The sequence below is a fragment of the Fusarium falciforme genome, chromosome 1, assembly GCF_026873545.1.
Source record: "Fusarium falciforme chromosome 1, complete sequence".
Lineage (NCBI taxonomy): Eukaryota > Fungi > Ascomycota > Sordariomycetes > Hypocreales > Nectriaceae > Fusarium > Fusarium falciforme.
The window spans coordinates 592206-619435 of NC_070544.1; the positions used below are offsets into that span (position 1 = coordinate 592206).

Below are 27230 nucleotides of genomic sequence, written 5' to 3' on the forward strand. Positions count from 1 at the left end.
TAATATTCTATTATTATTGCCTTTGTCCCTGCTGCTGCTGCTGCAGCAGCAGCAAGTGCAGCTGTAGAACTTGCTGCTCCTGCTGCCGATATTTCTGCTCCTGCTGCCGATATCGCTGCTGCTGCAAAGCAAGCTGTTGATCTTGAAGGAGCTGCTGCTGGCGCATCACAGCGATCTCTTGTGGGGTATTGTCTGTTGGTGACGACGGTTAGTGGGTGCAAAAGCATGATGATGAAGATGTCAAGAGAATAATGATAAAGATGCCGAGAGAATACGTACAGCGCTGTAATTGCTGCTCCTGCTTGAATATTTGTTGTTGCGCGGGCCTGAGGTGATGCAAAACAGGAGCATTTGAGCTGTTGCTAGGTTGAGACGGTGCTTGCGAAGTAGATACAGGAGAAGACTCGAGGAAGGGGTTGTTGGAAGGTACCGACTGCATATCGACAGACTGCCAGTCCTCTGTCTTTGGAGAGAAGAGAGGAGGCCCGACGGCAGGATATTCCGGTTGTTGAGTAGCTCCTTGAACAGCAACAGGCATTCCTCCAACACCTTGCGAGTCTTTGTGAACGAACCTCTTGTGGCTGTCGAGCTCATACATGGTGTTGAATCCCTCCTTTCGATAGCACCCTTGGACGTCACAATGGAAAGGCATATTATGCCCGACTTCGTGTGTGCCAGATCTGGTAAGCCGAGAGTCCATTTCACGTCGTTCTCCCATGTTAGGCAAGGCAGCTTTGACCCTCAGTTTCCTCTTGCGTTTGCCGTGGCAGTCTGACTGGTGCCTTTTTAGGGCCCTGCTAGAACCAAATGGCGGGTATTGACAACCTGGCTCGACACAGGGGAATCTCGGCGTGTGTTCGATTTCGTGAGCGACGCGTTCGTTATTATCTCCAAAGCCTTTTATAGCGTAGGTACAGGAAGGGAAGCGGCATGGATAGGCGTGACCGCCGAAATTGTCACGGAATTGTTCAAGTTCCGATGGTGTCAAGTCTGAGTGCTCCCGGATACTCATCAGCTGTTGAATGGTTATCTCATAGTTTTCGGAAATGTTGTGAATATGGGTAGGATTCATCAACGTGCCTGGCTCACAATGTTAGCTTGGCCCCATCTGTTGCAGTCAGGTTTACTAACCTCCCAGTTCTGAGTCGCCAGGCAACAGCCGTCGCTCGGCGTGAGCTCTCAAGCCAATAGTAGCATCATACCATAGACTCGAAAAACACCTAATCTTCTCGAGTTCCTTGACGGTCGGTCCCGAAGCGTGGTCGTCATGACCAGGTCGCGATGTTGCCAATGCAGCCGATATCTGTGCGGCTATCTCCTCAAATCGAGGATCCCAATCTTCTATTGGGAACGAGACCATCTCTCGCAATCCAACGCACCAGAATCTACTAGCATAAGGAATAAAGCCCCATACTCCACGGAGAAGTTGCAAATTCCGACTGCTCTGAGAGAAATGCCTGTTAAAAACGTTGAATGCGGTGCGGAGACATCGTAACGAGGCAAGACCGTTTTCCCAGAGAATCGCTTGCTCCGAAATTCTAACGGATCTTTGACAAGTCTCGCTTTGAAGATAACTAGTTCAGTGGTTAGGGTTCTAACTATAGAATTCGTGATCATAACACCTACTCTTTGACCGAGCCATGGATGAATGAAAGAGTCGAATTTCTCCTTTCTTCAACAAGTGGTTTACAAACTTCAAGGATATACGAGGGGATAGGCCGTGAGCCGATCGGGTCTTCAGAGTGAAATAACAAGGCGGACTGCAGCTCTGCCTTTCGGAGTGGGCGTTTGGCAAACGCGATCCAGCCAAACATTGTTCTTAGTCGGAGAGCGGAGCGGGAGTCGAGATCGGATAGAATGCGGGACAAGATCTTGTCATAGCTATTTTTCAAGCCATGAGACTCCTGCATCAGTAAACCATTCTCAAGTAGCGAGACCTTGAACAGGTGGGATGGTGCTTACAATTCCGAGAGTTCCCGTGGAAGGCTGTCGACCGCGTTCTTGAACTCGTCCTCGCTGTAAAAGAAGTTCGCAGCAAGGTAGTTCAAGACTAAGCATGCCCATAGAAACATTCCTAATGACTCAGTTGGTTAGATCCATTACCTGAAGAGGGAAGGCAGAATTACCATCAGACTTGACCCCGATCTGGGTTGCTATACCTTGAAGGCCTCCTTCTGAGATCCCAAGCTCCATCAACTTGTTGCGCATGACCTGAAGCCTCATGTCCGCAAATTTCGTAATAGCCACTATCAGATTAGCTTTGTCCTCCGAAAGAGAGACACATGGTCTTCTCTTCAGCTTTTCAAGGAGGGGCACTGTGTCCCTGCTGGATATTAGGACCTTGCAGGTGTTCCCGTTGGCCACCAGGCGATCCATCATTCGAACGAGGCGACGCTGCTTGTCATGGGGGCATTCGTCCAATCCATCCAGCACAATATATACAGGATTTTGATCCTTGTTGCCCCCGGAAAGCACTTCAACAGAAGTTTCGAGAAGCTTCTCAAGGAGGGGGAGGGTAGCCTGTTTGCTCCCGACATATTCTTCATAGATATGGGTCACAAGGTCGCCATCGCCTCGAACGGTCTGGAGAAGCAGAGCCTTGATGATTTGGTCGTAGAGTGTCGAGGAACTCCGGGAGTATGAGCAGAAGTGTCGGACCACCAGTGGGTTGTTCTGACTGTCGAGGAACCTCAGCAGTCCAGCAGTGATAACGCTCTTTGCAGTCCCGGGGCCTCCCTGGAGCCATAGGAAAGGAGTGTCGGGCGTTGGTCGGAGCCATGCAGCCACTTCTGGTTTCTTCAACACCCAGTCGACGGTCCCTGGGGAGTTGACGCTGACACTTGAGAGCGAGTCCTGAAGAATGATCTGGTCCGAGTCATCCAGCCTAAGCCAGGTGATTAAGCCTTGAACCTGCCGCGCTGTTTGTTCTCTCTCCTCCCGGGCGAGCCTTTCTAAGCTTTCAGCTTTCCAGGACTCCAGTTCCTTTCTCATTTCCCGAGCCTCGAGGATGTTGTGGGCGTTGACCTCTTTGTCGATGAGCGCTGCGTGCCTCTTGAGGTCGTCGAGAATGTTATCAAACTTGCGTTCAAATCGGCCCCATGACGTCGCGAAGAGAGTTTTCCAGCCTAGAAATAGGGTAAGCCAGGGATGGTAAAGGATTCACGCAAGGTTTGCTTACAACGACGGGTGACAAATTTGTATGCTGCTTTATGGAATTGTAGAATGTCTGCGTAAAAGATGGCAAAGGTAGGATAGAGCTGTGGTTTATCCTGGAAAGATTGCTCTAAGAGTTGAAATCTCCGAAGCGAGTCGGCAATCTGGGAGTACGCCTTGATGAGCCGCTCAAACGCGTGGACGTAATCACTCGAGATCTTGACATGGTTAGGGACTTTATCTTCAACAGTTCTACTAGGGAGAGAAGACGAGTACTTACTTTGAGAATAAGTTTTATAGGGGCCCATATCCACGGCAGATAATCCGTCCCATTACACAATACTTCAATGACCTTGGAGTAGTGCTCCAAACCTAGGAAAAGCGCCTCCAGCCTCCGCATATTACGCAGGGATTGTCGGGCTGCCAGCTGCCTCTCAATCTCGATAGAGGCCCTCCTGACATCTCCGATTGTTGTCGATGTGAAGTCGCGAGAGTCAGCTGGACAAATTGCGCGTTCCAAGTCTTTGAAGGCTCTTTTGATCGTCTCCCTGCCTGCTGATTGGGCAGCTGATGGGGCCTTCAGCGACATTATGCGTGATGGACGGTAGAAATAGTAGAAGAAGAAATTGAGAACAAGCTGAACATTTGCTGAGAATACTGGTATTAATGGTGGGTCCTAGAGAGCCCGGTTCAGGGGGGTTGAAAACAACACCTCCCTGGCCAGTACTGGCACCAAAATTATATGGGGAGAGCGGTTCACTCCACCTGTCGTTTTGCACCTTTCAAGCCATCTTGTCTCTTTACTCCCTCCGCCGGGGCTGTGTCCTGCAGCCAGATTGTTACTAACCTATGATCATAACCTGAGCGGGATTCTGCCTAGCTACCTGATACACTGGTTCTATCCAATAATAAGGTGACACGCCTACTACAAAGAGCTACGCTTTCAGGTCATAAATCACCTGGCGCCATTCCCATGCAGCCTCATATCCCAACTGCCAAGGACTCTGAAGTTGTTGAATCGAACTCTGCAATCATGGATCCTCGGAGGAGGAAGCGACGCCGGTCAGACGATGAAAGCAGACCGGAGATTGCAGTTCTTGAGACACGGTCATTCCATTCTATTCAACAAAACTCAATTGCGCTCACTGGGGGCTCGGCAGTGCCCCGAAGGTTCTCGCCGTGGATCGAGCTTTCGTCAACGGAGATGTCATCACCAGTCGTCACGGATCCCCAATACTGGGTCGAGGCCGACTTGTCCTTAGTTACCCCGATGGAAACCTCGCATGCTCGACATAGTGCAGTTCTGATCGACCCTACAACTCTACAAACTTCATCTTCGGGTGCTCCAACAAGCATAAGCGAGAGCACGAACCTATTTCGACAACAGAACGAGTTTATTTTACGAGAGACTACTTCTCAATACACTCCGACGATGATGGATTGGCAACAAACCAGGCGGCAAGCTTTCGGGACAATCGAAGGCGTCTCCAGTGAGAGTTACTATGTGGGAGGATCCCTCATCAAGTCCACTGCCGAGATTGACAATACACAGAGGTCGACAGGATCCTCTTCGGTAAGTCAGGTCGAGGTCGGGGCTGAAGGGGATCTCGTGTGCTATGGCATGGTAGGTGTCACGAAAGTAAGTCGTCTAGGTCAAGCGCTCATGACTGGTTGCATAGGTGGTCGGGTTCCATGGAAATTATACCAAGCCTAGTTGGCAGCATGACCGGGGTGAATTTCCTGTGACCATCGAGTCTAGTCACAGATTCGCCGCTGTTTCAAACACCGAGCTTCATGGCACATTCGCTTCAGAATTCGTTGACATCATTCAAGCACTGCTGGACGTACCTAGCCTGCAATTCCAGGTCACCTGCACCGTTGACGATATTCCTTCTCAGCCTGCCATGATAACGTCCAGACTTGGGCCGGTGTCGGTGCCATGCGCACTTTCAGTCATTGTTTATGGGCCTAAGGACATGTGCGAGAATGTAGGGGACTTCTTTCAGGATATCGACATGTACTTGCAAGACCCCAAACGCTGTAACTTGGACGTCAAGTACTGCAATCCTCATCGTCTCTCATCGCTCAAAGTCGATGAGTGCCCGATGACGTCTGCCCTGGATGCAAGTGTTATGCACCTTGATACGGCTCTCTTTGAGAACGTATCTCGTGAGACTGGCCTTTTGGACATCTTCGACTACAGGCAAAACTTGCCTGAAACCCCTCAACCAGAAGCAATTCTCACTTGCCTTAAGAAGTATTTTTCCCGCACCTAATCAAACCTTCGAGCTGCTGACGATATTGCTAGGCATCAAAAACAGGCATTGACCTTTCTGCTGCAACGAGAAGCTGGCTGGAACTTGGACCCTCGCTCAGCCGACTTCTGGGACCTAAGACAAACGAGTCAAGCAATATGGTATGACACCATTCAGAAAGCATGAGCTTTACTCATTAACCTCATCCATATCCCAGCTTCATCAACAGGGTTTCTAAATCATGTCATCCTAATGAACCTCCCGAGTTTCGCGGCGGCATCGTTGCTGATCCCATGGGTCTGGGCAAAACTTTGACCATGATTTCCCTGATAGCAACAGACAAAGGCCAGGTTGTCCGCAACCAAATCTCACCTATGTCCACTTTGAGATCCATGCCTTCACTGATCCTTGTCCCGCCACCTCGTGAGTAGTAGTATTTTCCTCAGCCAAGCAGGAGGACGCTTGAATATTAACCAACACTTTCATAGTTCTCGACACTTGGGAGGAGCAGTTATCCCAGTAAGCTTCATATCGGATATGTTAACATTTGTATTAGCTGCTGACCTTGACTCGAGGCACGTTAGACGAGGTGAATTAACCTGGCGACGGCACTACGGAAAGGAGAGGCTCACCGAAACGGACAACTTGACCCAGTGGGATATTATCTTATCAACGTATCATACTGTAACTGCAGACTGGGTTGGCGGACAAAGAGCCGGGAGCAACACTATCTTCTCCACTATGTGGAAGCGGATTATCCTGGATGAAGGTATGTGGTGACAATTCTTTTCAATCCTTCTTCGTCCCAGCAAGTACCACAGTGCTTGGGAATGATGTGCTACATATACACTGACTAGGCTAGCCCATGTGATCCGGAACACACAATCCCAAATGTCCAAGGCTGTATGCACCCTCGATGCTGCGGCGAGGTGGGCGGTCACCGGCACGCCAATCCAGAATCGCATCGGGGACCTTGCAGCTCTCCTAAAGTTTATCCGAGCACATCCCTACGACGAAGCCAAGCGCTTTGAGTTGGATATTGGACAGATGTGGAAGACCGGAGATATCAAGGAGGCGGCCAGAAGACTCAAGGATCTTTCAAGCGGCTTGATTCTCCGGCGGCAAAAGACAGTCATCGACCTTCCCCCAAGGAAAGATCTGAAATGTCGAGTGGATTTCAGTCCTGCTGAAAGGAAGTTCTACGACAAGTTGAGGCATCAAGCCATTACCAGAATGGAGGAAGCCTTCAGCGACGGGGACGGTGGATCAGCATCAGATTCATACATTACAGTCATCCAGAAGATCAATGCCCTGCGGATGGTATGCAACTTGGGTCTACACTATGACTCTAGACACGACCTGGCAGCCAAGGAAGAGTCCACCGACGACTCCAAGGATTGGTCTACTAACGCACAACAGGCTTTTGACTTTCAGCGAGAGATGTACTCGGTTCATTGCTCAAACTGCCAGGCTGCGTGTGACATGATGGCTGCGACCCTCGACACAGAGTCACTGGTCCAGCCATGCTTCGCAAGCTGCCTGTCATTCCTGTGCAGTGATTGCGTCCAGAGATGGAATAGACTGAACAAACCTATCACATGTCCACATGGCTCATCTCACCCCATTGCACCAGTCAACTTGAATTGGACAGCTTTGGATGTGAGCCCCCGGTCGAGTGGTAAGGGTGGTGCTAACGCAGACACCTCAACCCAACTTTCGAGCAAAGTCACGGCTTTAGTTTCTCAACTTGGGAGCCTGCCTGCAGGTGTGAAAAGGTTATCAAAAGAAAAAGAAGAGTTATGCGCAGAATAATGGCTAACGGTATCTAGCGTGGTCTTCACAAGCTGGAGAATGACTCTAGATCTTGTCGCCATTGGATTAGATCAAGCGCACATACGCTACGTGCGGTTTGACGGGAACGTTCCTCAGAAGCAGAGGTCCTCTGTGATCGAAAAGTTCAAGAAAGACCCGTCGGTCACAGTGTTTCTCTTGACCCTTTCCTGTGGTGCAGTTGGGCGAGTTTTTGCCCCTTGTATCAAGCGTCGTAACTAGTGTCAACTAACGTCTGTCCCCATAGACTGACACTCACCGAAGCATCTCGAGCCTTTCTCATCGAGCCACACTGGTATTTCCATTCCAATCTCTACCCTTTCTAAGCATCCCAAGTCCCTACTCAGATATTTTTTGCTTCTACACTTCTATTCTATAGCCCGTTAATAATCCCTGTTATCATTAGGAACCCAACTCTTGAGGAACAGGCGCTAGCCAGAGTTCACAGACTGGGCCAACAAAGGGAAGTTACCACGGTTCGATTTTTCGTGAAGGACACATTTGAAGAGGTGAGTCCGCAGTCCCTCCCCCGTCAGCTGTCTTTGCAGAATTGCCAGGAGCTCTGACCATCACTTCAACCACTAGCGAGTCTTGGATGTTCAAAAGTCAAAGAAAAAGTTGGAGGAGGTTTTGTTGGTTCCGAAAGGCGAACGGGGACCAAATGACAGCCTTAGTTGCCTCGAGGTTAGTAAATACGTACGTGGTTGTGATTTTCTGTGATTAACAATGCTCCTAGGGCCTTCGGTCTCTTGTCTAGGCTTCCTTCCTGTCCCATCTCAAACCAGTGCCTATGTAGAACACAATATTGATTGTGTGTGATCTAATCCAAGGGGCTTGAGCCCGAAGACATTGACTGGAACTCAAGACTTGCCCAAACGTTTACTTAGGCCTTTAATAGCTCTAACCTCAATACCCAGCTTATTATTCTTTACACCGTATACACGGGGCTTTCCTTCAGACTTAGCATGAGCACTGTTGAGGCTTAGTAGCTAGGCTCACTTGATCGTTGGCAATTGGCATGGGATGGTTGCTCTCTAGAGCACTTAAGCTTTCAGCGATAATATCTATGATATAAAGGTATTTCTAAGTTTGTTATGTTTTCTAGAGAAGGAGTTATTTCGTCATGTTATGGATGGTTGAGATTCGGGCTGGCCAGAGCCGATTCCCATGCACTCTCGAGCCCTTTCGCGACTCCTATTTCAAGCACTACATCACCTTCCTGTATCAAGTCATGCATAAGAAGATGGTATTATGTCGAACTCTCCAGTTGTCGATTTGCTACCATATTCTCAACTCCACTGCTCTCTCAAACCTCCTGAGACACCTAGTTGCACTCGTGGTTCTGGTCATCCGAGTACAGATAGTCCTTCTGGATCGTGATTCCAGCGTTGGTCCAAGTCTTGCCACCGTCAGCAGTCTCAAAGCCGTCACTAGTGGCACCAGTGAGCGAGAGGGTGTTGCTGTAGTTCGGATCAGCCGCAGACAGGTGCACGGTGATGTTCTCCCAAGTGTAGCCTTGAAGGGTGCCGCAAGACTGCAGATAGCATTCGTTGGCTCCGTAAAACACGGCGGGCCTCATGCCAGCCGCATTGGTCTGTGTCGAGATGACCTTGCCACCGGAGGAGATGGTCTGCTTGACCTCGGAGCCGGCCACGAGCTCAAAGTCGAGGGGGATACCATTTTCAATAGGCAGATAGGGCTGTCCAATTTGACCAGAAGGCGTGTAGGTGCTCGCAGCAACGCACCACTGGTTGTTGTCCGTCTCGCAGCCAGTCGCCCGCTGATCCGGCGCCCAGTTCAGCAGCGGCTGAACGAAACTCTCCTGCGCGACGTCCTTGCCGGTAGGGTCGTCCTGAATGCCGATCCAGAAGGCGAGCTCTTCGTTGCCGCCGGTGGTAGCGTAGCCGCAAGGGACAGATGGCGGAACCAACGAGTACGTAGCCTTAGTGATAGTGACGCCATTCTTGGTAGGTCCGGTGTAGAACATGTTTCCAAACTTGTACTGGCCTTGCCAACCAGCGGCATGGGCACCGCCGGCGGCGGCGGAGAGTACAAGAGCAGAAGTGACTGAAGAGCGCATATTGAGTGATTCCTTTTTCCACCTGGGCATCAAGGGAACGATATACAGAGAATGAAACGAATGTATTTAGTGAGAAACGAAAGATAGTGAATAAAGGTCTTGGCTCGGCGATTCACCTTGGGATCCTTCGGTTTTATTTGCCAGATGTTTCAGAAATGGCCCGGCTATGCGGCTCAGGGGCAGGTTGAAGTTACCAGGATCCAAAAGTGATTGGCCATCGTCATTAATCTCTGGTGATTAGGGACGCGTCTGATTAGTGGGTTAATCCACAAAAGCTATGTCCTAGTATTTTCCCGGTTGCAACTGTTCGTATCCAGTTGAAGGGAGCGAGCTAGGGCCATGCTACAAGGATCAAGACCCTCGTTGATGGGACCAGTTGTTTCAATCTCAAACCGGATTAAGATTGTCCCAAACTTTCAAGCAGTTCATGGCATGATTTGGGATTTGTAGGTTGTCTCATCGCCTCTCCCAATAATCCGAGTTTTTCTAAGACTCAAGATTATAAAATTAAGATCACCAATAAAGCCTTTAGAGTAAAATTAATGTATATTATATTTTTATTTACTTATTTTACTCCCAACTCTTTTCTATAGCCCGATCAAGTTCTCATTACGTCCAGTAAAGGCCCCGGAACAATTTGTGGGAAGCAGAATTTTAGTCCAGTGATGCTCCTTTGTCTAGATTATGGTGGTTTATGGCATCGGATTTTAATGCCGTCATAGACTAATAACTGTGTCTGTTGCTGTTGTGGCTGATAGTCTCTTTAGCGTCGTGATTGATGAGAATAATAATAGAATACTTCTTTGACTACTCAGAACAATGTCATGCTCAAAGAATTAAGGAGGCACACCCCTAGCCCAAGATAGAAACATTGAGCCAAAAGGGAAGATGCTGGTGTTTATTCCTCATACTAGTTCTGTTAGTAGGACAAAGAAACGGCCACGGCATTTCCGACAAAGGCGGTCTGCAACGACCCAGCCAGGGCTGCCAGTTCACCGAGTTTAGGGATATCTAATGTAGATAAAAAGCGCACCGCGACTCCCAGTTTCTCTACTAAACCATCGCTATTGAACAAACAACTCGTGACAATCATAATAATTACAGCCAAGACAACAATACAGCGTTTCCTAGCACCAAATTACTATGTCAACTCAACAGCTCTCAGAGCCGACTGGGCTCGCCAACCTCCCTTGCGAGATTCACCTGGAGACATTCTCATACCTCTGCCCGATAGGAGGAGCTTATGGCCTTGTCACTGCATGCAAAAGTCTCTACAATAACTTGATCATCGAGTTCTATAAGGAGTCTGGCCCGCAGCTCAACTGGCTTCCTCTTCTCGTCGCCATCAGCCAAGGCAACATCGATACCCTCGATAAGTGCCTAAAGGCTGGGGCGTCGCCCAACCACCGCTGGCCGTATCTGGGCGAATTTGGAAGAGCAAACGATCTTGATTTTTTCCGATGTTGCCAGCCCCTTGACTTGGCGGCATGGTATGGCCAGGACGATGTCCTGAGATGGCTGGTTGATAGAGGGGCTGTTGCTACGGATGAAGAGAAGCCTCATTTCATCGAGGCCATAAGAACCGACCACCTCGTTTCCGATGCGACGACTGCTGAAGGGAGATGGAAGCCTGTCCTGTATCAACAAGAGGCTTGTCAGCAGGAAACTTATCCGCTCGGACCGTCCCCTCATTTCGTCTGGCATAGTCCTGAGCTGAGGCCCACGGACATCTATTCAGGGCTACTACGCCTCTACGATACCCAGTTCATGGAGTCCTTCAGCGATTACCCGTACTGGAACAGAAATCATACTCTAGGCAGAAGTGCAATCTACTTGGACAACTGGATAGATTGGATTTGGCGTGACATGCTCCTCTCCGCCTCAGACCCGGTTCCCATCCTAGAGTCAGCCTTTTTTATAGATGGGTTATGGACGAACCCAACTTCAATTACGCGACGCCTTCAATTCGAGTTTTCTGCCGACGTGTTTGGGCAGAAGTTATTGCTCAACTCTGTCGCACCACGGAGCGACCATCCTTTCCCCAAACGCGTCTCTCTCAGGGCCCCCGAAGTGTTCAATCGCCTTCTCAACTCCGATAACAATACTGACATCATTTTTCTCGCCTATCGTCCCATCTTGGACTACCTCTTGCGTTTCGAATCGAGTCGTCTGAACGTCTTTCCGACCTTGGAGCTCTATCCACTGATCGCGTACAAAACCGAGTCATTGTTCGATCTCTCGTCGATTGTTGACAGGATCTATGAAATGGTCCCCAATCTGAATGATTGGGAGACCAACGTGGCCAAGATTGTGCTTAAGGCGCGCGACTCTGGGGCTCCCCTGACTCATGTGAGAGACATCTTTCGTGATGGTCATGAGTTTGCATGTGAGGTTCCAGTTTTTCAAGTCATTTTGTCAACATTTGACGCGATTCGGGAGGGAAATTTGACCACTTCCTGGTGGAATGCCTCCGAGCTTTCTAAGTTGAAACCTGTCATGAGCAATTCAAGCGCACAGCCAACTTATGCCCCCAAACGGACCGCAAGCTGCCTGCTTGTCATTGGCAGGGCTATGATTAGCATAAAATGCGAGATATCTATGGCAAAGCCGAGAGAAAGAGGGGTCTTTGGGCGGTGCTAGGTAAACGAGAAACCAGGTGTGGTATATAAAGTGCCTAGCTGCAAAGTGAGGGACTTGGTCTTTTGCTTGCGACACTAGGAGAAGTATAAGAAGTATAGAGAGACTTGGAGAGTAGAAGGGAAAGAACTAGTAGACTCTTGAACGTATCGTTGAGAACGGGTAAGAGAGGCGACTGATAATGTTTGAAGAATAGTAAAGGTAGAAGTTATTTAGTATATTACTAGCTACGTTGCATCTACTAACCGCCAACATGGCTTACAACTTGCACCTGGCTTTGTCCATCGCCCCATGCTCTTTGTACGGAGCTGGCACATGCAGCCTTTTATGCATCCTCGGAACATATCGGCTGGCAGCCAACTCACGTCTCAGTTCAAAGTTCCTCGTTCATTAACATATTAGTTCCCCAGTATTTGTTTTAACAGTTTTCCAGATACACTCACGTGGCTTACCCACTGATACCCGTGGGAAGAGTACAAAGCATGGTTTGCGGCCTTTGCTCGCGCTATCCCATGTTGACCTGTCGCCTCTCATGTACATAGATAGCAGCGCTGTTGTACTCGCTTTTTGCTGAGCTTTCCACAGAAAAGCGGAGGCTTCTCGGGCGCAGGGCTGTTGGGTGTAGGTCATGGCTCTAGTTGTTCGTTTCTTAGATCCTCACTGAGATTACTCCTTCTAGTTCTCTGTTTTGCATTTGGCTGGCTGTACACTAAAGAGATGCATAGCACTAACTAAACACCCTAGAGAGTGTCATGGTTCGCATCAACGTGAGAGGGCCGGACTCTGATCAGGGCTGGCCCTTGTATCTTTGATCTGTCTCGGGGATGCATGGCACCCAACACGATCCTCTAAGGCCCGAAACTGGCCTGAGCCAAATGGCTCTTGACTCGTTCATGTCTCAGCCGGCCCAGGCATTTTTCGCCCGGACTCTGCCTCGAATGGCTGACTGTGTGGCTGAGCGGCTGATTATTGCGGGGGATAAATAGGATCATGTGCTCGCTTCTACGCTGAGCAGAGTCATTCCTTCCTCCATGCCTTTGGAGACTCGTTTAATAAAAATTGCCTCCCTTTTTATCCTTCTAAGTGTCCTCCTCGCGTTTCCAGTCCTCTCATCTTTACTATCTATACTTCAATAGCCCACTATCCTCTTCTTCTATTATTCCGCCTCTTTTTGTTCTGCCCTATACTTTTAGAGACCACCTGTGGTTAAAGCCTGGGCAGTGGCCATGGCCATGCCGTCAACCGACCTTGGCCTCTATGAAATCGCCGTGATCTTGCCCCTGAAAAGGGACTATGAGACAGCTGCCAAATGCCTCGACCAAGTCTTCCTCCGATCCTTCCTTCAGTCCACCGGTGCAGAATATACTCTCGGTAGAGCAGGGCTTCACCATGTCGTCCTAGTCACCGGGCTCGACAACACCAGTGCCGCAGATTTTGTGGCAGCCGTGTATCCGGATTTGCTTGAAGCATTTTCGTCCATCCGGGTCGGCTTCTTGGTTGGAGTTGACGCCATCGCGCCGTATGATGGATGCGCAAAGGCTGGTGATGTTGTGGTCGGATTACCTTCGAGTCATGAATCTGGAATCGCGCACTGCGATCTTGGCAAGTCTCGGGATCAAAAGCGCCTCTGTATCACTGGCGATTGGGGCAAGCCCCCCGGCTTCATTCAATCAGCCGTCGACCACACACTGTCATCCCAGTGCCTCCCTAAATGGTATGAATATCTTGACAAACACTCATCCACAATTTCCTGTCCGGATGAATCTCTCGAGGACGATCCAGCTAGGAATCAGAGGGGGTTAAAGGAAGTCGCTCCTAGTCTGAATTCCCCACCACGGTTCAACTTGGCAAAATGGGCGCCAAATGTGATCAAGGGGAGGATTGGGTCCTCCAACCAACCCCTGAGCGGTTCGGAGCTTTTCCACAATCCAGCAGACGAAGATGGGATTCTGTGTTTCGAGACAGCGGCAGCAAATCTCCAAGGGCCGCTACCTTTACTCGTCGTTTGCGGCGTTGGTGAGGCCGATACCCCGTCTTTGCCAAGGGAACACGCTATAAATGCCAGCAAGGTTGCCTCTCTGTACACAATGTTCCTCGCAGGTCATCTCAACACTCTACAGCTGACCAGGAGGCATTGCCTCGGTAGTATATATCACCATCGACCTTTCTGTTTGGAACGCGCTGCCTTTCGCCTTCTTCGCCTTGAGCGGGGTACCTCTCTCCCAATACAATGCAGCATCTTCGAGGCGTATTTAGATCAACCCGATACTCTCATTGACTACGAGGCCTTTTCGTATGCTTGGGGAAACAACGAGAAATCTGAAGTCGTCATTGTTGATAAACGAGTCCTGCCTGTCACCGAGAACCTACATATGGCGCTTCAGCATCTACGGCAAGAGGATATAGACAGAATACTCTGGGTGGATGCCGTATGCATTGACCAAAGCAACGTCGCAGAGCGCGGTCACCAAGTCACATACATGGGTAGTATCTATGAGAGGGCAAACAATGTCATCGTCTGGCTAGGCTCAGCCAGTGAGGATGCTGGCTTGCTGATATCAGCTCTCAACATGCTCCAGCACCAAACCTCCTCGCAAGCTTTCCGGACAGCAAAACGCACAGATGCTGACTGGAGGTATGTATGGGACAAGCTTCAGGAGAAGCCCTCTCCTAGTGAAAGGGTTCGTCACCTCAACTCTGGACTTCAAGAGTTGACTGGAAAGTCTTGGTTCACCAGGGTGTGGATTTTGCAAGAAGTGGCGAAAGCGAGACGGGCACAAATCCATTGCACCGCAGGAATCGTCGACACAAAACTCTTTGCCCTTGCACCATGGCTTCTAAGAACCCACGTCCCGCCACAGTCCCAAGCCATCCTCGACATCATGCCTGGCCCATCGAGGCAATCATCGTGGTGGAGTAAGGAACTGCCACTCGAGGAATTGTTATGGAAATTCCGGGGATGTCAGGCTACTGACCCCAGGGATCGAGTCTATGCTCTCCTGGGGATTTCTTCCAGTGTGGGTGAATCGATCAAGCCTGACTACAGCAAAAGCGAGCGCCAAGTCCTACAGGATGTGTGTGATCACCTCTTTGGCGGCTTGAAAGCGCCCGTCCATCTATCCCTCACCTACAGTATTGCGCAGTTACAAGGAGAGCTTGGCATCTTGTCAGTAGCAGTCCTAGAACCAAGGACAGCGAAGTGGATATCGCCTGACGAACTTGCACGCTCCTTGAATCGCCAAGGGCATGCCAAATGGGCCAATGGGATTCGGCAACTCGCTGGTTCGGGTCTGGGAAGATCATCTTTGGCTTTTCTCCTCACGAGGTTGGATGCTGCGCCTAATGCTGCTCCCAGACTTCTCCACGAAGGTGTCCCTCTAAGAAAGGGTACCTTAGCTACTCTTTTGGTTCCCGAACTTGAAGCGGGTGGGGGAATGGCGAGGACAAGGCTAATTGCAATCCGAGTTGGAAAAGACACTCTGCATCTCCTATTTGAAGAAGGCAGCCCTGAACATCGGGTTTGTGACGCTATCCTTGATGGGGCAATTCTCGCCCGAGAAGAGACCTTCTCCTTCAGTTTCGACCGTTACAACCCTGCACCTGAGCGATTGAAAAAGTTCCTCTACAACTCAATTCCAGATACTGAAACCCTGGAAGAGCTTCCCGTCTCCAATGTTGAAACACTGCCTGAGAAAGTTCTGGAGTCATGGGCTTGACTTGACCCCAGATGTCCGGGCATCTAGCGAGCCTCTCTTCAGAAAGAAATGAGCAAGCTACAAATCAGGAGGGCTATTTCGAGACAGACAAGATTCTCTTGGACACATATGGCGAGGACAGTTCCTGGATATTGGACCCCTAAATCGGTCGATGATGTAGACTCGATTGTCATATTTTGTTTGGAGTTGTGTCAGTGAAGGAGTAGATATAGGGTGATTGAACTAGTCAAGGAGAACCTAGCTAGACAGGAAGCGCGAACTTGTTGTATAGCGTTCCGTTTAACGCAAAAACTTACCTGCGAAGTCACATTGTCATCTCCTGGGGTGTACTCTCTACTTATGAGGGGAGAAATGATGAGATAAAAAGGAGAACAAAGCCGCCTGAACGAGTGCCAGGCGTCCTCCCCCGCTTCGTCGTGCACTTATTATGCTCATCACCCATATTATAAGTTCTTGCCTCAACGGCAGTTACCGACAAAGGCCTAGCTCAGAGGGTCAGTATTCTTGAAAAGGACGGGGGGCAGGTCATCGATCTGGGCTTCATCCAGGCTGGCGGTGTGAAAGACGAGAATCTCGAATGCATCTTGAGGTCTGATGTCACGTCCTTTGAGATACTCGGCTCCATCAGCTGACTGAACCGTTCCACATGGCGCGCAGGTGTTCAGCTTTCGAGACATCACCCTCAAACATGACGATGCGGTACGGACCATTATTCGGGCACGACTTCTCAAAGTCGACCGCTTTCCTGTATACGTGCCTCTCTGCTATCTGCGAAGGCAGATGTCGACTAACGGTGATACCAGGCTCCGGAGGCGATGAGGAGTCCAGGCTTGTGCTGGTTGGCGACAATAGAAGACCCTCCTACAGAGCCGTTCGAATTCCTCCAATGGAAGAGCTTTCTCGCATGTTCCTCCGCTGTGACAGAGCCTTATAAAAGGGCATGAGCTGCCTAACCATCAATCCATACTCTCCATACTGCATCTTATGACTATCCAAGGGAGAGATCCCCCCGATAGCACGGGCGATTTAGATACCAAAGTCCGGTTAAAAGTCCTCGCATCATATGAAATCACCTTATTTACTGCCATGTATACTAAAGTTCATCCCAATCCTCGCTCGGGGTGTGCACATGCAACGCGTCGCCGGCGAGAAGCACGCGAACGCCTCAAGGCCCAGCCGGAGACGCGACGATGAGTTCCGAACATGCCACCTTAATCAACACGGTGAAGTCTGGTCTGGCAGGTACACATGATCTTCTTCAATAAATGAATACAGGGTCGCCTCTGACCTATCAGCAATAGAGGGGAGCGATGCCCAACAACCCGCCCAGCCTTAACACGAATCCTGCTGCAGACCAACCTTGATGATTACCAACTGAGGGCGAATATCCGCTGTCAATTTATCAGCACTTGGCGCGTACGTTTAATTTGTAAATAGTGGTCTAAGCATGTGTGCACTTTGACAGGCGAAGTCAAAGAGTTATGATACATATTGAATAGGTATATGTAAAAGTCGGTAAACAGATTTTTCGCCTATTAGGTACTGAGGCGTGTTCTCTCTAGAGGGGAATGGTTTATTGAAGGACCTGGGTGCATTTACAGGAAGGGCCCCCTCGCCTTCATGTGTACTTGCCTCGGTATAACCATCATCCCTCTCATTGTAAGACCTAGGTCGAGGCCCGTAGATGTGGTAAACCATCTTCGTCAACATTATTTCAGCCATCACAACCATCATCAGTTTCATCACAGCACCACAGTAGCTACCATTTTGACTATTCACACTTAAAATTATCACTCAAAATGACCAATGACGGGCGTCACTTGACAGCGATGGGATTGCCAAGCCAAATGCCTCTCCCTGAAGAGCCGTCATCCACCATAAGCATCTGGGCAGAGGAAATAGTCAACCTGACGATAAGCATTCTCCCCTAAACCACCCAGCAGCAGTACGCCGCCCGGAGATCTCTAATAGGCCATGGCCCATAGGGCTGGGGTGCCGATAACTTCCCCATGGACATATACCTATTCAATACCTATTCAATATGCAGCCCAACTCTTTGGCTTCGCCTGTCAAAGTACACACATGCTTAGACCACCATGTACAAATTAAACGTACGCACCAAGTCATCTCTCGTCCCTCAACCAGGCGCATAAAACCTGGTCGTTCGTTCAACTCTCCCCTTCACAATCTCCGGGTCCTCCCCTCCGAGCACAGCAGCCTCTCCCCAAGCCTTGCTGCACTTGGCCAAGTAGGTCTTTGTCTCGTCCTGAACAAACCACTCCGGACCGACCTTGACGCCCTTGAGATAATACGCCAATCCAGCAAACGACATCTCCCAACCGACACCTCCTGCTCCAGCGCCATACTCTTCCCAATGCTTGTTGATGGGCGCTGTGTGCGATAGCTTGAGGCGAGACTGGGCTTCGTTGACTTCACTGATCAAGACCTCGACCCAGCTGGTGCTGCCACCAAACTCCCAAGAGACACGAAATTTGGAGGGCGGGTCACACTTCTCGATGGTTCCGCTGGCGTTGTTCTCGACCTGGAAGCGACCGTTGACGGAGAGGTCGCCCGATACGGGAGAGAAGAACTGCTTGATCTTGTCTGGCTTCGTGCAGGTTTCCCACAGAGTCGGCACATCGATGCCGAAGGTTTGGCTGATGGTGATGATGCGACCTTCGTCTCCAGGTTCGGCATTTGTCTTTTCGACGGTTCTCGAGACGGCTGCCAATTGTTTGTTGAGGTCCATGGTGATGTTGATGTTTGCCTCTGAGGCGATTCACGGTGATTCACGTTGGTGATGTTTGTGAAGGAGGCATAATGCGGGGCAGCGTGAAGAATTGTGAACACGCTTCTTATACGACTAGGCAAGGTGGCTGAAACACAAGTAGTCTACCTAAACATCATTACCAAGTATAAGTGATGCATAAAACACCTCGAAAGAAAACACGCTTCAATTCTAACAAAACAAATCTATGCATCTAGGTCTAGTAGTCTATACCCTCAAACGCTCAATGCAACCCGCTCTCCCCAGTCTCAGCCATGTGCTTCTGACACTTGAGCATAATGTTGAGTTGGTCACTCACATCCTGGAGCCGGCCCAGGACCTTTTGGTTGCCATCAGTAAAACTGAGGATCGAGTACGGAACACCCGTGTCGTCGCAGAACTCGCGGATCATGAACTGCACCTTGCGAAGGTTGTGTCGAGGCACGCGGGGGAAAAGATGGTGGACGGCTTGGAACTGGAGACCGCCGTGGATGAAGTCGAGCCAGGCTGGGCAGTCGACGTCCATGGTTGTTCGCAGTTGGCGCTGGGCGAATGATTCGCTCTCGCCGAGGTCAATTGTTGACATTCCCCAGTGCGATAGGGTGATTTGCACATGTAGCGGCATGGTAACAATGTGCGAGACGAGAACAAAGATGACGCGGGTAGTCCAGTCGGGAAGTGCACGCCAGAGAAGACAGTATCCGAACAAGAACCAGTAACAAGCCATGAAAGTGATCTCGGTAGGTCGAATCCACCAGGCCCTGCTCTTACCGAGGGAAGACGACTTTTCCGACAGGACGTGCAGCCACGAGAGGAGGTACAGGTTGAAGCGGGCGATGCCCATGATGGGATAATAAGTGAAACGTTGGTAGGGAACAAGGAAATCGGCGGCGGCATCCCAGACAAAGGTAAAATTGTAGTAAGTCGAACGGAGAGACTTGAAGAAAGATGGACAGGTAGCAAAGAGAGGGACGTTTTGGATATCGGGGTCGTGTTCCTGTCCATGTCAGTATAAGTCGAGGTTTAATGGTGTTGATGACTTACAGGCTGGTTCGTGACAAGATGGTGAACATTGTGGCTGCTCTTCCACCATCCGATCGAAAGACCACAGCAAAAGTCGGCAATAAACATGCCAATCAAGGTGTCCGTCACAAAGTTGGAAGTAATAGCCAGATGGCCAGCGTCGTGGGCAGTAAACATGATTTGATGCTGCAACAGTCAGTAAGCCAGACCATACAAATCGAGACAGCGATCACATACCCAGAACAAACCAAGAAACACGGCCGACGTGATATACCACTGGTGATAAAACGTCACGGCAAACAGCGCGAACAAGGTCGTGTACCGACACATCTCCTTGCCGTACTCGATGTACGGGCAGTTGTAGAGCCCCTCATCGTGGATCCTCTGGTGAAGGCGCTGATACTTGCGAGCGATATCCCTCTGAACCTCGGGGTTAACAGAAGGATATGTAGCAGAATCCCGCTCAATCTCGCGGGAGATGGCAGCATTGGCCACCCTCAGTGTAGCAGAGTGCTTAATAGCCTTGGCCGAAGGCTTCCGGGGCATCCGGTGGTGAAGCCCACAGTCCTTGTGCACAGCATCATCACCACAACTGCAAATCGACGATGCAGAGCTCACGCTATCATCCACGCTCTCGTCCGTATCCGAAGCACCGCTGCATGACGCAACGCTCGAGTCTGACAGCAGCTGGTCTGCCTCTCTGCGAAAGATGCCGCCTCTTATTGGTGGTGTGCGGTTGACCCAAGACCCTTGCTTCCGGCCGATCCGATAGGGCCTCATGGACCTTAGAGTCGCTTCCGAGTGATAACTATTCCGGAAATCGTTAGGAATCTTAGAATAGAATGTCTCCCCGCATAGGGAAATAAAAATAACGTGTTTTGTCCCAGGTTTTCGGAAACGATTACAACAGTCCAATCAGGTGTTGTCCGTTTCAACCTCAACCTTCAGCCTCACAACACCGGGTTTATTACAACGTACGCTTTGATCTCGTCCGTGGCATCTCTCCCCACCATGTGAAGAATAGCCAGTCTTCCTCCAGGGTGCTTGTCCATCCAGCCGTCAAGCTTCAAGACCATATCCTCGTATATGACAATAGTGTGTCCGTCGGCGATCATGCCCTCGACCTTCCGGGCGGTCAAGATCTGGTCACGACCCATTTTCGCTGACTATATCGTAGTTCGACTCGTGTTTCGCAGGTAATATTCGACCGAAGGAATGAATTCGATTGTAATGCAATTCGGAAAAAAGGTCGATGTCGAAAAGAAAGGGGACAAAGGAGTGTCTTGTCTAGGTCGCACAAGCTGAGCACAGATCGGGACAGAGCTCACCAGAACATGGACACCAAAGTAGCTGGCCCTCCCACGATATGTATTCCTCTTTCTCTGAGCCATTTGCCCCCGTCCAGGGGTGGCTTAGTGTGCCATGGCTCAAGAACGGCGCAGCTCGCAACCAAGTCGAACCCCCAAGCCAATCGACCTACGCCTCGAACGATGGCGCGTCACGTCTCGACTTTGCCCACCGCGGGGGGGCAAATCTCTTTCAGGGAGATGAGCATCGTCGTGTCCCTCCCGTCCTGCCCCTTTCCCGAAGGAGAAGGAGCATGAGGGCGTACAGCTAGCAAAAAAGACCGACGGACCCTCGTTTAGAGACAGGCTGGGGCAGACCAGGCTACGCCCAGACCACACTCAATTGGCAGAGGGACAGCAGAGAATTGGCTCCACGTGGAGAAGAAGACAGGACCCTGAAACGAGACGGCGGGTGGATTGCCTCCAGCAGGTCTAGACCGGCAGTGGCTTGTGGATGGGCTGCGAGTCTATCGACAAGACGGCGAGCTAGGGCTAGCCATCCGAGGAGCGTCGTTGGCTGGCAGTAGTAGCCAAGACTGTCCCCAGACGGCGCAGTGGAAGGGGGGTTTCTAGAAGGAGAGCTTAAAGCGACATGACTCTGTGTGTGTGTGTGTGTCCTCCTGCCCTCTATCTGTCCTCGTGTCTTTTCTCAGTGTCATGGACGATTCAGTTGTGGATCAGAGTCTAGTCTCACTAAGCGGCGAAGATCACTCGCCGACCCGAAGCTGGCGACGGCCCTGCATACGCGTACGTGCATTATCCGTGTATAATAAGCTTCCCCGTAGGGGGAGGGAGTGAATGCGAGATGCGAGATTTGCGAGAAGAGTACGAAAATCCGTCGGACAAGAACGAAACTGCGCCCCCTGGGGACGACGCACCAACGGAGCGGAGCCAACCCCCTTGCTCGGAGCTTCAAGTCTAGTCCCCCGGGGTTCTCTTAGCGCGGTGCGCGTACCCCAGTGGTCACCGAGCTTGCTGGATTGGCCTTGTCAAACCTGTGTTGTACGCGTGTTCCAGATTTTCCAGAATAGGGGGTGCGGGTGCGGGTGCGGTCCCAACAGATCTTGACTGAATCTCGGCGGTTACATGACTTACGCAGAGCCGAAATGTCTAACAGGTTACGTACATAGGGGTTCTAAATCTAGATACCTATGAGCCCAGCTAACTGGTCAGGTCTCCAGTCGAACCATGCTGCCGCGCCATTCCATCAAATCTCTTGGTACCTGCGCCGTGCCTCTCTGTGGTCTTGGCCGTCCGTGTCTAGCACAAAAGCTAAGCTTTCTAGGGCGCATGCTCCAATGTGACATGCGCGCATTTTGATCAATCTGAGTGGTGCCATTCCCATCCCATGGCGTTTATTCCCTCGCCATCATTTCTTCTTTGAGAGGAGGAAACAGGAAATGGATGGACGCCACCAGAGATTGCCTTTTTCCCTTGAAGATTTCCTTGTTTTAGAGGGTGTGGTGCCCTGCGTCATAGCGCCCCCCACGCCAATTACCTTATGTCAACCCTTGTCGGCGAGTCAAGATTGCGACGGCTTCTTACTTGTGTAGACCGAGGCTCAATATCGGGTAGCGGCATGGGATATTCCGTGTTTGTCTTGTGTCATTTGGCCCAGTGTGTCTCAATTTATTCCATTTGTACGAATGAAGCTATTCATTGACGACAAAGTCATCATCGAATGCAACATGGCGTCCAATTATTGCGTGCTCTGAATGCCATCAACCCCGCCACTGTCTATCTAATGAAATCCATCAATAAACTCACCTCTACACACATCCCGTGAAATGCCTCATCGCGACTTCACCTCGCTCCCAATCCTCGACCTCTCCCTAAGCGAAAATGCCCTCCTGACAAGCCTCCGCGTCGCCCTGACCGACGTCGGCTTCCTCTACGTGTCCAACCACGGAGTGCCCCAATCCGTCATTGACAATCTCATACACGTCCTCCCCAAACTGTTTGCCCTCCCGGAGCACGCTAAACGAGCAATCGCACTTGAGAAATCGCCTCATTTCCTCGGTTACAGCGCCGCTGGGACCGAGACAACGGCCGGCAGATGCGATCAGCGGGAGCAGGTTGAGCTGGCTACTGAGCTCACCAGAGCTCCAGAGGGTTCGCCTTTGTACGACGGATTGCGTGGTCCGAACCAAGTTGGTCGCGTCAATTGTATCCAATGATTCAAGCACTGATTGAATAGTGGCCGTCCGATTTGCCAGAGCTACGACCAGTGGTAGAGCGCTACATTGAGGAATTGACCAAGCTAGGCGAGAGGTTCTTACGGCTAGTCGCAAAAGCCCTTGATCTCCCAGAGGAGATATTCTTCTCCTATCTGTCAGATCAACATCGCCTCAAACTTGTCCACTACCCAGCTTCCGACGGACAAAACACCCAAGGCGTCGGCCCCCACAAAGACTCATCTGGATGGTGGACATTCCTCCTCCAAGCATCCCCAGAAGTCAAAGGCCTGCAAGTCCTCAACAAAGCCGGCGACTGGATCGAAGCGCCCGCAATCCCAGGAACATTCGTAGTAAACATCGGCCAAGCATTTGAAGTCGTAACAAACGGCGTCTGCAAAGCGACAACGCACCGCGTCCTCTCAAGTTCCAGCAAGCGCTTCAGCGTCCCCTTTTTCCAAGGCGTGCGACGCAGTCTCACGAGAGACGAGGCGTTGAACTCGCTGGCGGAGCATTTCTCGAAGTTTGGAGCTGGTGGTGAGTCGGGAGAGGGTCAGTCCATTGACGCGCCGTTTGTCACGGGCAAGTATGATACTTGGGGTGAGACGCAGCTGAGGACCAAGATACGAAGTCATCGCGAGAATGGGCGCAAGTTCTATGCCGATGTTTACGACAAGTATGTTACTGACTCGTAGTGGTATCTTCAATTGTCTTGAACACGTCTTGCTGTCGCGTTATTCGCATTCGACACGTTGGTTGAACAAGTTCATCTCAGGGTGATCTAACAATCGCCATTGAATGCTCTAGCAGGTGCTCTAGCAGGTGCTCAAATACCTTGAAGATAGTCATCAAATGTCTTGAAGATGATCATTAAATGTCTTGAGGATGATACTGTCGTCATCCATCCAGTGGCAGCGTCCATGTCAGCCTCCACAGACGACAACAAAATGTGGCCGAAAACTGTCCGCCCAAGTATAAATGCTCCGAAACAAGACCACGCGTTCAAGTTCGCTCAAGCATCATCTTGAACCTCAGCATCCAAACATGGCTCTCGAATTACCCCGACGCGAATCATTCGCCGCTCGCAGCGGCAATTCCTACTCTTACGTCCACATCCATCCAACATCTCGAGACACCACGCTCCTCTTACTCCATGGTTTCCCATCCACTCTCAATGACTGGATTCATCAGATTCGCCATTTCTCATCAGAAGGATACGGAATCTTGGCTCCCGACTTGCTTGGATACGGCTCCAGCAGCAAACCCACTGATGTCCATCAATACCGTCTTCAAGTGATGGGAGACGAGCTGATTGAGCTGCTCGACCACCTGAACCTGCAAAAAGCGGTCGGCATCGGCCATGACTTTGGCGCCACGCTCTTATCACGCCTAGCAGCGTATCATCCAGATCGCTGGACGTCCCTCGTCTTTCTCGCCGTCGGACCTCCAAAACTAGGGACGCCGTTTGACGTCGACATGATCAACAAGATGACCAAGGAATTCCTAGGATTTGAAATGCTTGGATATATCCCATGGATAGCCGACTCAGCCACACCTTCAACCTTGGAAAAGCATGCTGAAGCAGCAATGAGCCTCATCTTCTGTCGCGACCGACAGGCATGGGATGAGTGGTTCCATCCTCTCGGTAAGATGAAGCAATTCGTCACCGAAGACCGAAGACTCCCAATCGGACCATGGTACACAGACGATCTCCAAAAAGAGCATCTAAAAGCGTTTGGAGTGCCGGATGGATACAAGGGCGCATCGAGGTGGTATCGCATGTGGATGGACAATCTCTTCGCACCAGACGAGAAAGGCTTTGACGACTTCCAAATCTCCCAGCCTGCGCTTTTTGTAGTTCCTCAAGAGCCTGAGCAATCCATGCTCCAGCAGCAACAGATGCTCGCATCGTGGACCCCCAATCTTCAGACTGTTAAGTTGGATGCTGGACACTGGATACACCTGGAACGACCAGACGAGACCAACGCAGCCATCCAAAAGTTCCTGGAGGCAGAGTAGACTACTCAGCTCGTAGCCAATCGAAAGTGTCGAGCAGATCAAAGTTGAAGTCAAGCTGCATCGGAAACTCCCAATCAAGCGTTTCCAGAGCTCCTCCACCCGCGATGGGAGCATTGAGATTATGATCCAGAACACCCTGGATGACGGCCTTGCAGTCGGCGCAGAGATCAGCGTTGGGAGCCGGAGGTCGGACCCAGTCGAGGAACCCGATGAGAAGGCTGAGTTTCTGTATTATCGCTGACCGGCTCAATTTGGGACAATCTGGATGTGTGCCATGGAATGTCGGGCGGAGGAGCTCGAGGCAGAGGATGCCTCCTCCGGGGGCAGCATAGGCCATCAACTATACAGTCAGTTTAGTCCAATAAAGCAAGGGCATGACCTACCAGCCATTCAAAGTCCCGTCTAACTCCAGCAAACCGATCCTGATGCGTCCAAAACACAAGCGTGAGTGTCACCATCTCGAAGCTGATGACAAGCAACCGGCTATCATCCACACGTCCAAGACGCAGCAGCAATCGTTCCGCAAAGAAGAGATTCTGAAGATGCTCCAGCCGAACAAGAATTCTCGCGTAGATGATCTCTATATCGGCATCAGGATCACTCAAGTCCTCGGTGCGGTAGATGAGGGATTGGGGGAACTGGTCTACAGTTCTCTCAGCTCGGGCTTTCACCTCGCTATTCCAGTCAGCAAGTTCATAGTATCCAAGGTTAAAAACTCACAGAAGACTGTTGATAGACACCTTGGAGGTATTCTCAAGTGCAATCTCCAGCATCTCATCCTTGATAACGGCAATCTGCACACGAGCCCGTGTGAGAGTAGCAGAGAGCAACTCGCCATTCCTATTCCACCCATGCTCATCCAACGCCTGCACCGCACGTGTCAAAGTTTCCTGATCAGCTAGCAACTCGCCATCGCTTAGATCCAAGGGGAGAGGAGTCGAAAAGTAGCGACGGCCGAGGAGGGGTGGACGTCCTGTGAATGAAACCATGACCTTGTCGATTGTAAAGATGCGGGCAGCTACCCGGCGTTTATTCTCTGTGCTCAGCGTCGGGAAGTAATTCGGATTGTCAAATCTTGCATGAAGTCCCAGAAACGTCATCAACGAGATGGTATCTGCGTGATATCGCCAACACAGCAGACCTGTCGCAGTTAGCATCACCCTACTCAGCGTAAAGTAAACATACCCGCATCTCCTGTGATCAAAGATTCGATCGTTGCTCTCCGGTAACAAAGATAAAGCAGCACATCATTACCTGCGGTAAAATGCCTCGTAAGTTCGATGCAATACCCCAAACACGACACAATATTCTGCGGATTCGACCCAGGAGACCCGTCCCAGTATGTCCAGATCAACCCGAGTGATTCCCAACGAATATTCGAACCCGAGAACTGATCCATCCACTCCGCGCCGCCAATGTGCTCATCATGAACAGGCCGGGCCGTGTTGTTGCAGATGGCGAGACCCATCTCTTCGAGCCGCAGGTCATCTCGACTGCTGAGATGTTCGCCCCAGCACTCGTGAAGCGCCTCGATGGTCCTCCTCACACAAGTAATGATCCAGTCATCAGCCCGGCAATGCAGCCGATGAGCCAGGACATCATCATTTGGCTTCGGGAGGTTTCTGAGAACAATGAGACACATCTCCTTCAAAGGAAACGGCATCTCAATCAAGCAAGCCCTCACCCTCGGCGCCCTCCTAACCCCAGCCTCAACCTCAACAGCCGGTCCATGGACAAGACTCAGGCTATTACGCGTCTCCTCAAACACAGCATTGTGACTGGTGAAGCCGAGATACCCAGGCGCAGACGGCGACGGTGTTGTAGAGGAGCTCGAGGGAGGCCGGAGCCGCTGCCTCTTGGCTGTCCTTGGCTCGGTGACGGTGTAGATGCATGTTTCTTTCCTCTTCCTGCACCGCGAGCAGGTGGGCTGGTCGTGATCGCACGCAACTTTGCGTGCGCGACAAGGGTCGCAGGCTTGAGGGCGTCCATTAAGACGACGAAGCAAGGGCGTATCCTCCATTTCAAGCCGAAGTGTTGATGATAAATCTCGGTCTCGGCTTCACACCTCTCGGTATGAACACCTCTCGGCTGACAAACTCGGCTTCGGCTTCGGCTTGGACTCTGCTCGGCTTCGGTCAAGCCCCAGAGCGCAGTCGACAACCCCACTTGGTAGCTCGGCTTACAGGGGTTCGGAGCACCCATTAACCTCTGTGAGCCTGGCCGAAGGCCA

At 50.8% G+C, this 27230-nt stretch overlaps 8 protein-coding genes and 1 pseudogene across 9 annotated transcripts, besides 1 other annotated feature; 4 read left to right on the forward strand and 5 right to left on the reverse strand.

Moving 5' to 3' along the window:
* Window positions 1-13: 13 nt before the first annotated feature.
* Window positions 14-3742, reverse strand: NCS54_00010300 (NACHT domain-containing protein; the record flags this gene model as incomplete). Its single annotated transcript, XM_053145762.1, has 8 exons — window positions 14-192; window positions 280-1080; window positions 1132-1574; window positions 1627-1881; window positions 1963-2074; window positions 2127-3125; window positions 3179-3371; window positions 3434-3742. The coding sequence occupies 8 exons, from the start codon at window positions 3740-3742 to the stop codon at window positions 14-16; spliced, it is 3291 nt and encodes a 1096-aa protein (XP_053001737.1).
* Window positions 3743-4186: 444 nt separating this feature from the next.
* Window positions 4187-7995, forward strand: NCS54_00010400 (Hypothetical protein; the record flags this gene model as incomplete). The annotated part of the gene is made up of 12 exons (XM_053145763.1): window positions 4187-4777; window positions 4833-5410; window positions 5462-5569; window positions 5626-5831; window positions 5897-5927; window positions 5984-6177; window positions 6271-6850; window positions 7238-7378; window positions 7486-7533; window positions 7645-7747; window positions 7824-7922; window positions 7975-7995. 12 exons carry the CDS (start codon window positions 4187-4189, stop codon window positions 7993-7995), a joined length of 2700 nt encoding a protein of 899 aa, XP_053001738.1.
* A 567-nt stretch (window positions 7996-8562) lies between these two features.
* NCS54_00010500 (Hypothetical protein) lies at window positions 8563-9318 on the reverse strand (the record flags this gene model as incomplete). Its single annotated transcript, XM_053145764.1, has 1 exon — window positions 8563-9318. One exon carries the CDS (start codon window positions 9316-9318, stop codon window positions 8563-8565), a length of 756 nt encoding a protein of 251 aa, XP_053001739.1.
* Window positions 9319-10461: 1143 nt separating this feature from the next.
* NCS54_00010600 (HET domain-containing protein) lies at window positions 10462-15671 on the forward strand (the record flags this gene model as incomplete). Its single annotated transcript, XM_053145765.1, has 3 exons — window positions 10462-11667; window positions 13149-13669; window positions 14192-15671. The coding sequence occupies 3 exons, from the start codon at window positions 10462-10464 to the stop codon at window positions 15669-15671; spliced, it is 3207 nt and encodes a 1068-aa protein (XP_053001740.1).
* Window positions 15672-17808: 2137 nt separating this feature from the next.
* On the reverse strand, window positions 17809-18420 carry NCS54_00010700 (Hypothetical protein; the record flags this gene model as incomplete). Its single annotated transcript, XM_053145766.1, has 1 exon — window positions 17809-18420. One exon carries the CDS (start codon window positions 18418-18420, stop codon window positions 17809-17811), a length of 612 nt encoding a protein of 203 aa, XP_053001741.1.
* Window positions 18421-18682: 262 nt separating this feature from the next.
* On the reverse strand, window positions 18683-20627 carry NCS54_00010800 (annotated as a pseudogene). The gene is made up of 4 exons: window positions 20440-20627; window positions 19699-20269; window positions 19483-19647; window positions 18683-19435 (listed from the first exon to the last, which is right to left on the reverse strand).
* Window positions 18683-20627: a sequence feature.
* Window positions 20628-22594: 1967 nt separating this feature from the next.
* NCS54_00010900 (Fe2OG dioxygenase domain-containing protein) lies at window positions 22595-23676 on the forward strand (the record flags this gene model as incomplete). The annotated part of the gene is made up of 2 exons (XM_053145767.1): window positions 22595-22957; window positions 23005-23676. 2 exons carry the CDS (start codon window positions 22595-22597, stop codon window positions 23674-23676), a joined length of 1035 nt encoding a protein of 344 aa, XP_053001742.1.
* A 349-nt stretch (window positions 23677-24025) lies between these two features.
* NCS54_00011000 (AB hydrolase-1 domain-containing protein) lies at window positions 24026-25000 on the forward strand (the record flags this gene model as incomplete). Its single annotated transcript, XM_053145768.1, has 1 exon — window positions 24026-25000. The coding sequence occupies one exon, from the start codon at window positions 24026-24028 to the stop codon at window positions 24998-25000; it is 975 nt and encodes a 324-aa protein (XP_053001743.1).
* Window position 25001: 1 nt separating this feature from the next.
* On the reverse strand, window positions 25002-27020 carry NCS54_00011100 (Fungal-trans domain-containing protein; the record flags this gene model as incomplete). Its single annotated transcript, XM_053145769.1, has 4 exons — window positions 25002-25340; window positions 25384-25675; window positions 25721-26141; window positions 26186-27020. 4 exons carry the CDS (start codon window positions 27018-27020, stop codon window positions 25002-25004), a joined length of 1887 nt encoding a protein of 628 aa, XP_053001744.1.
* Between the last annotated feature and the right edge of the window lie 210 nt (window positions 27021-27230).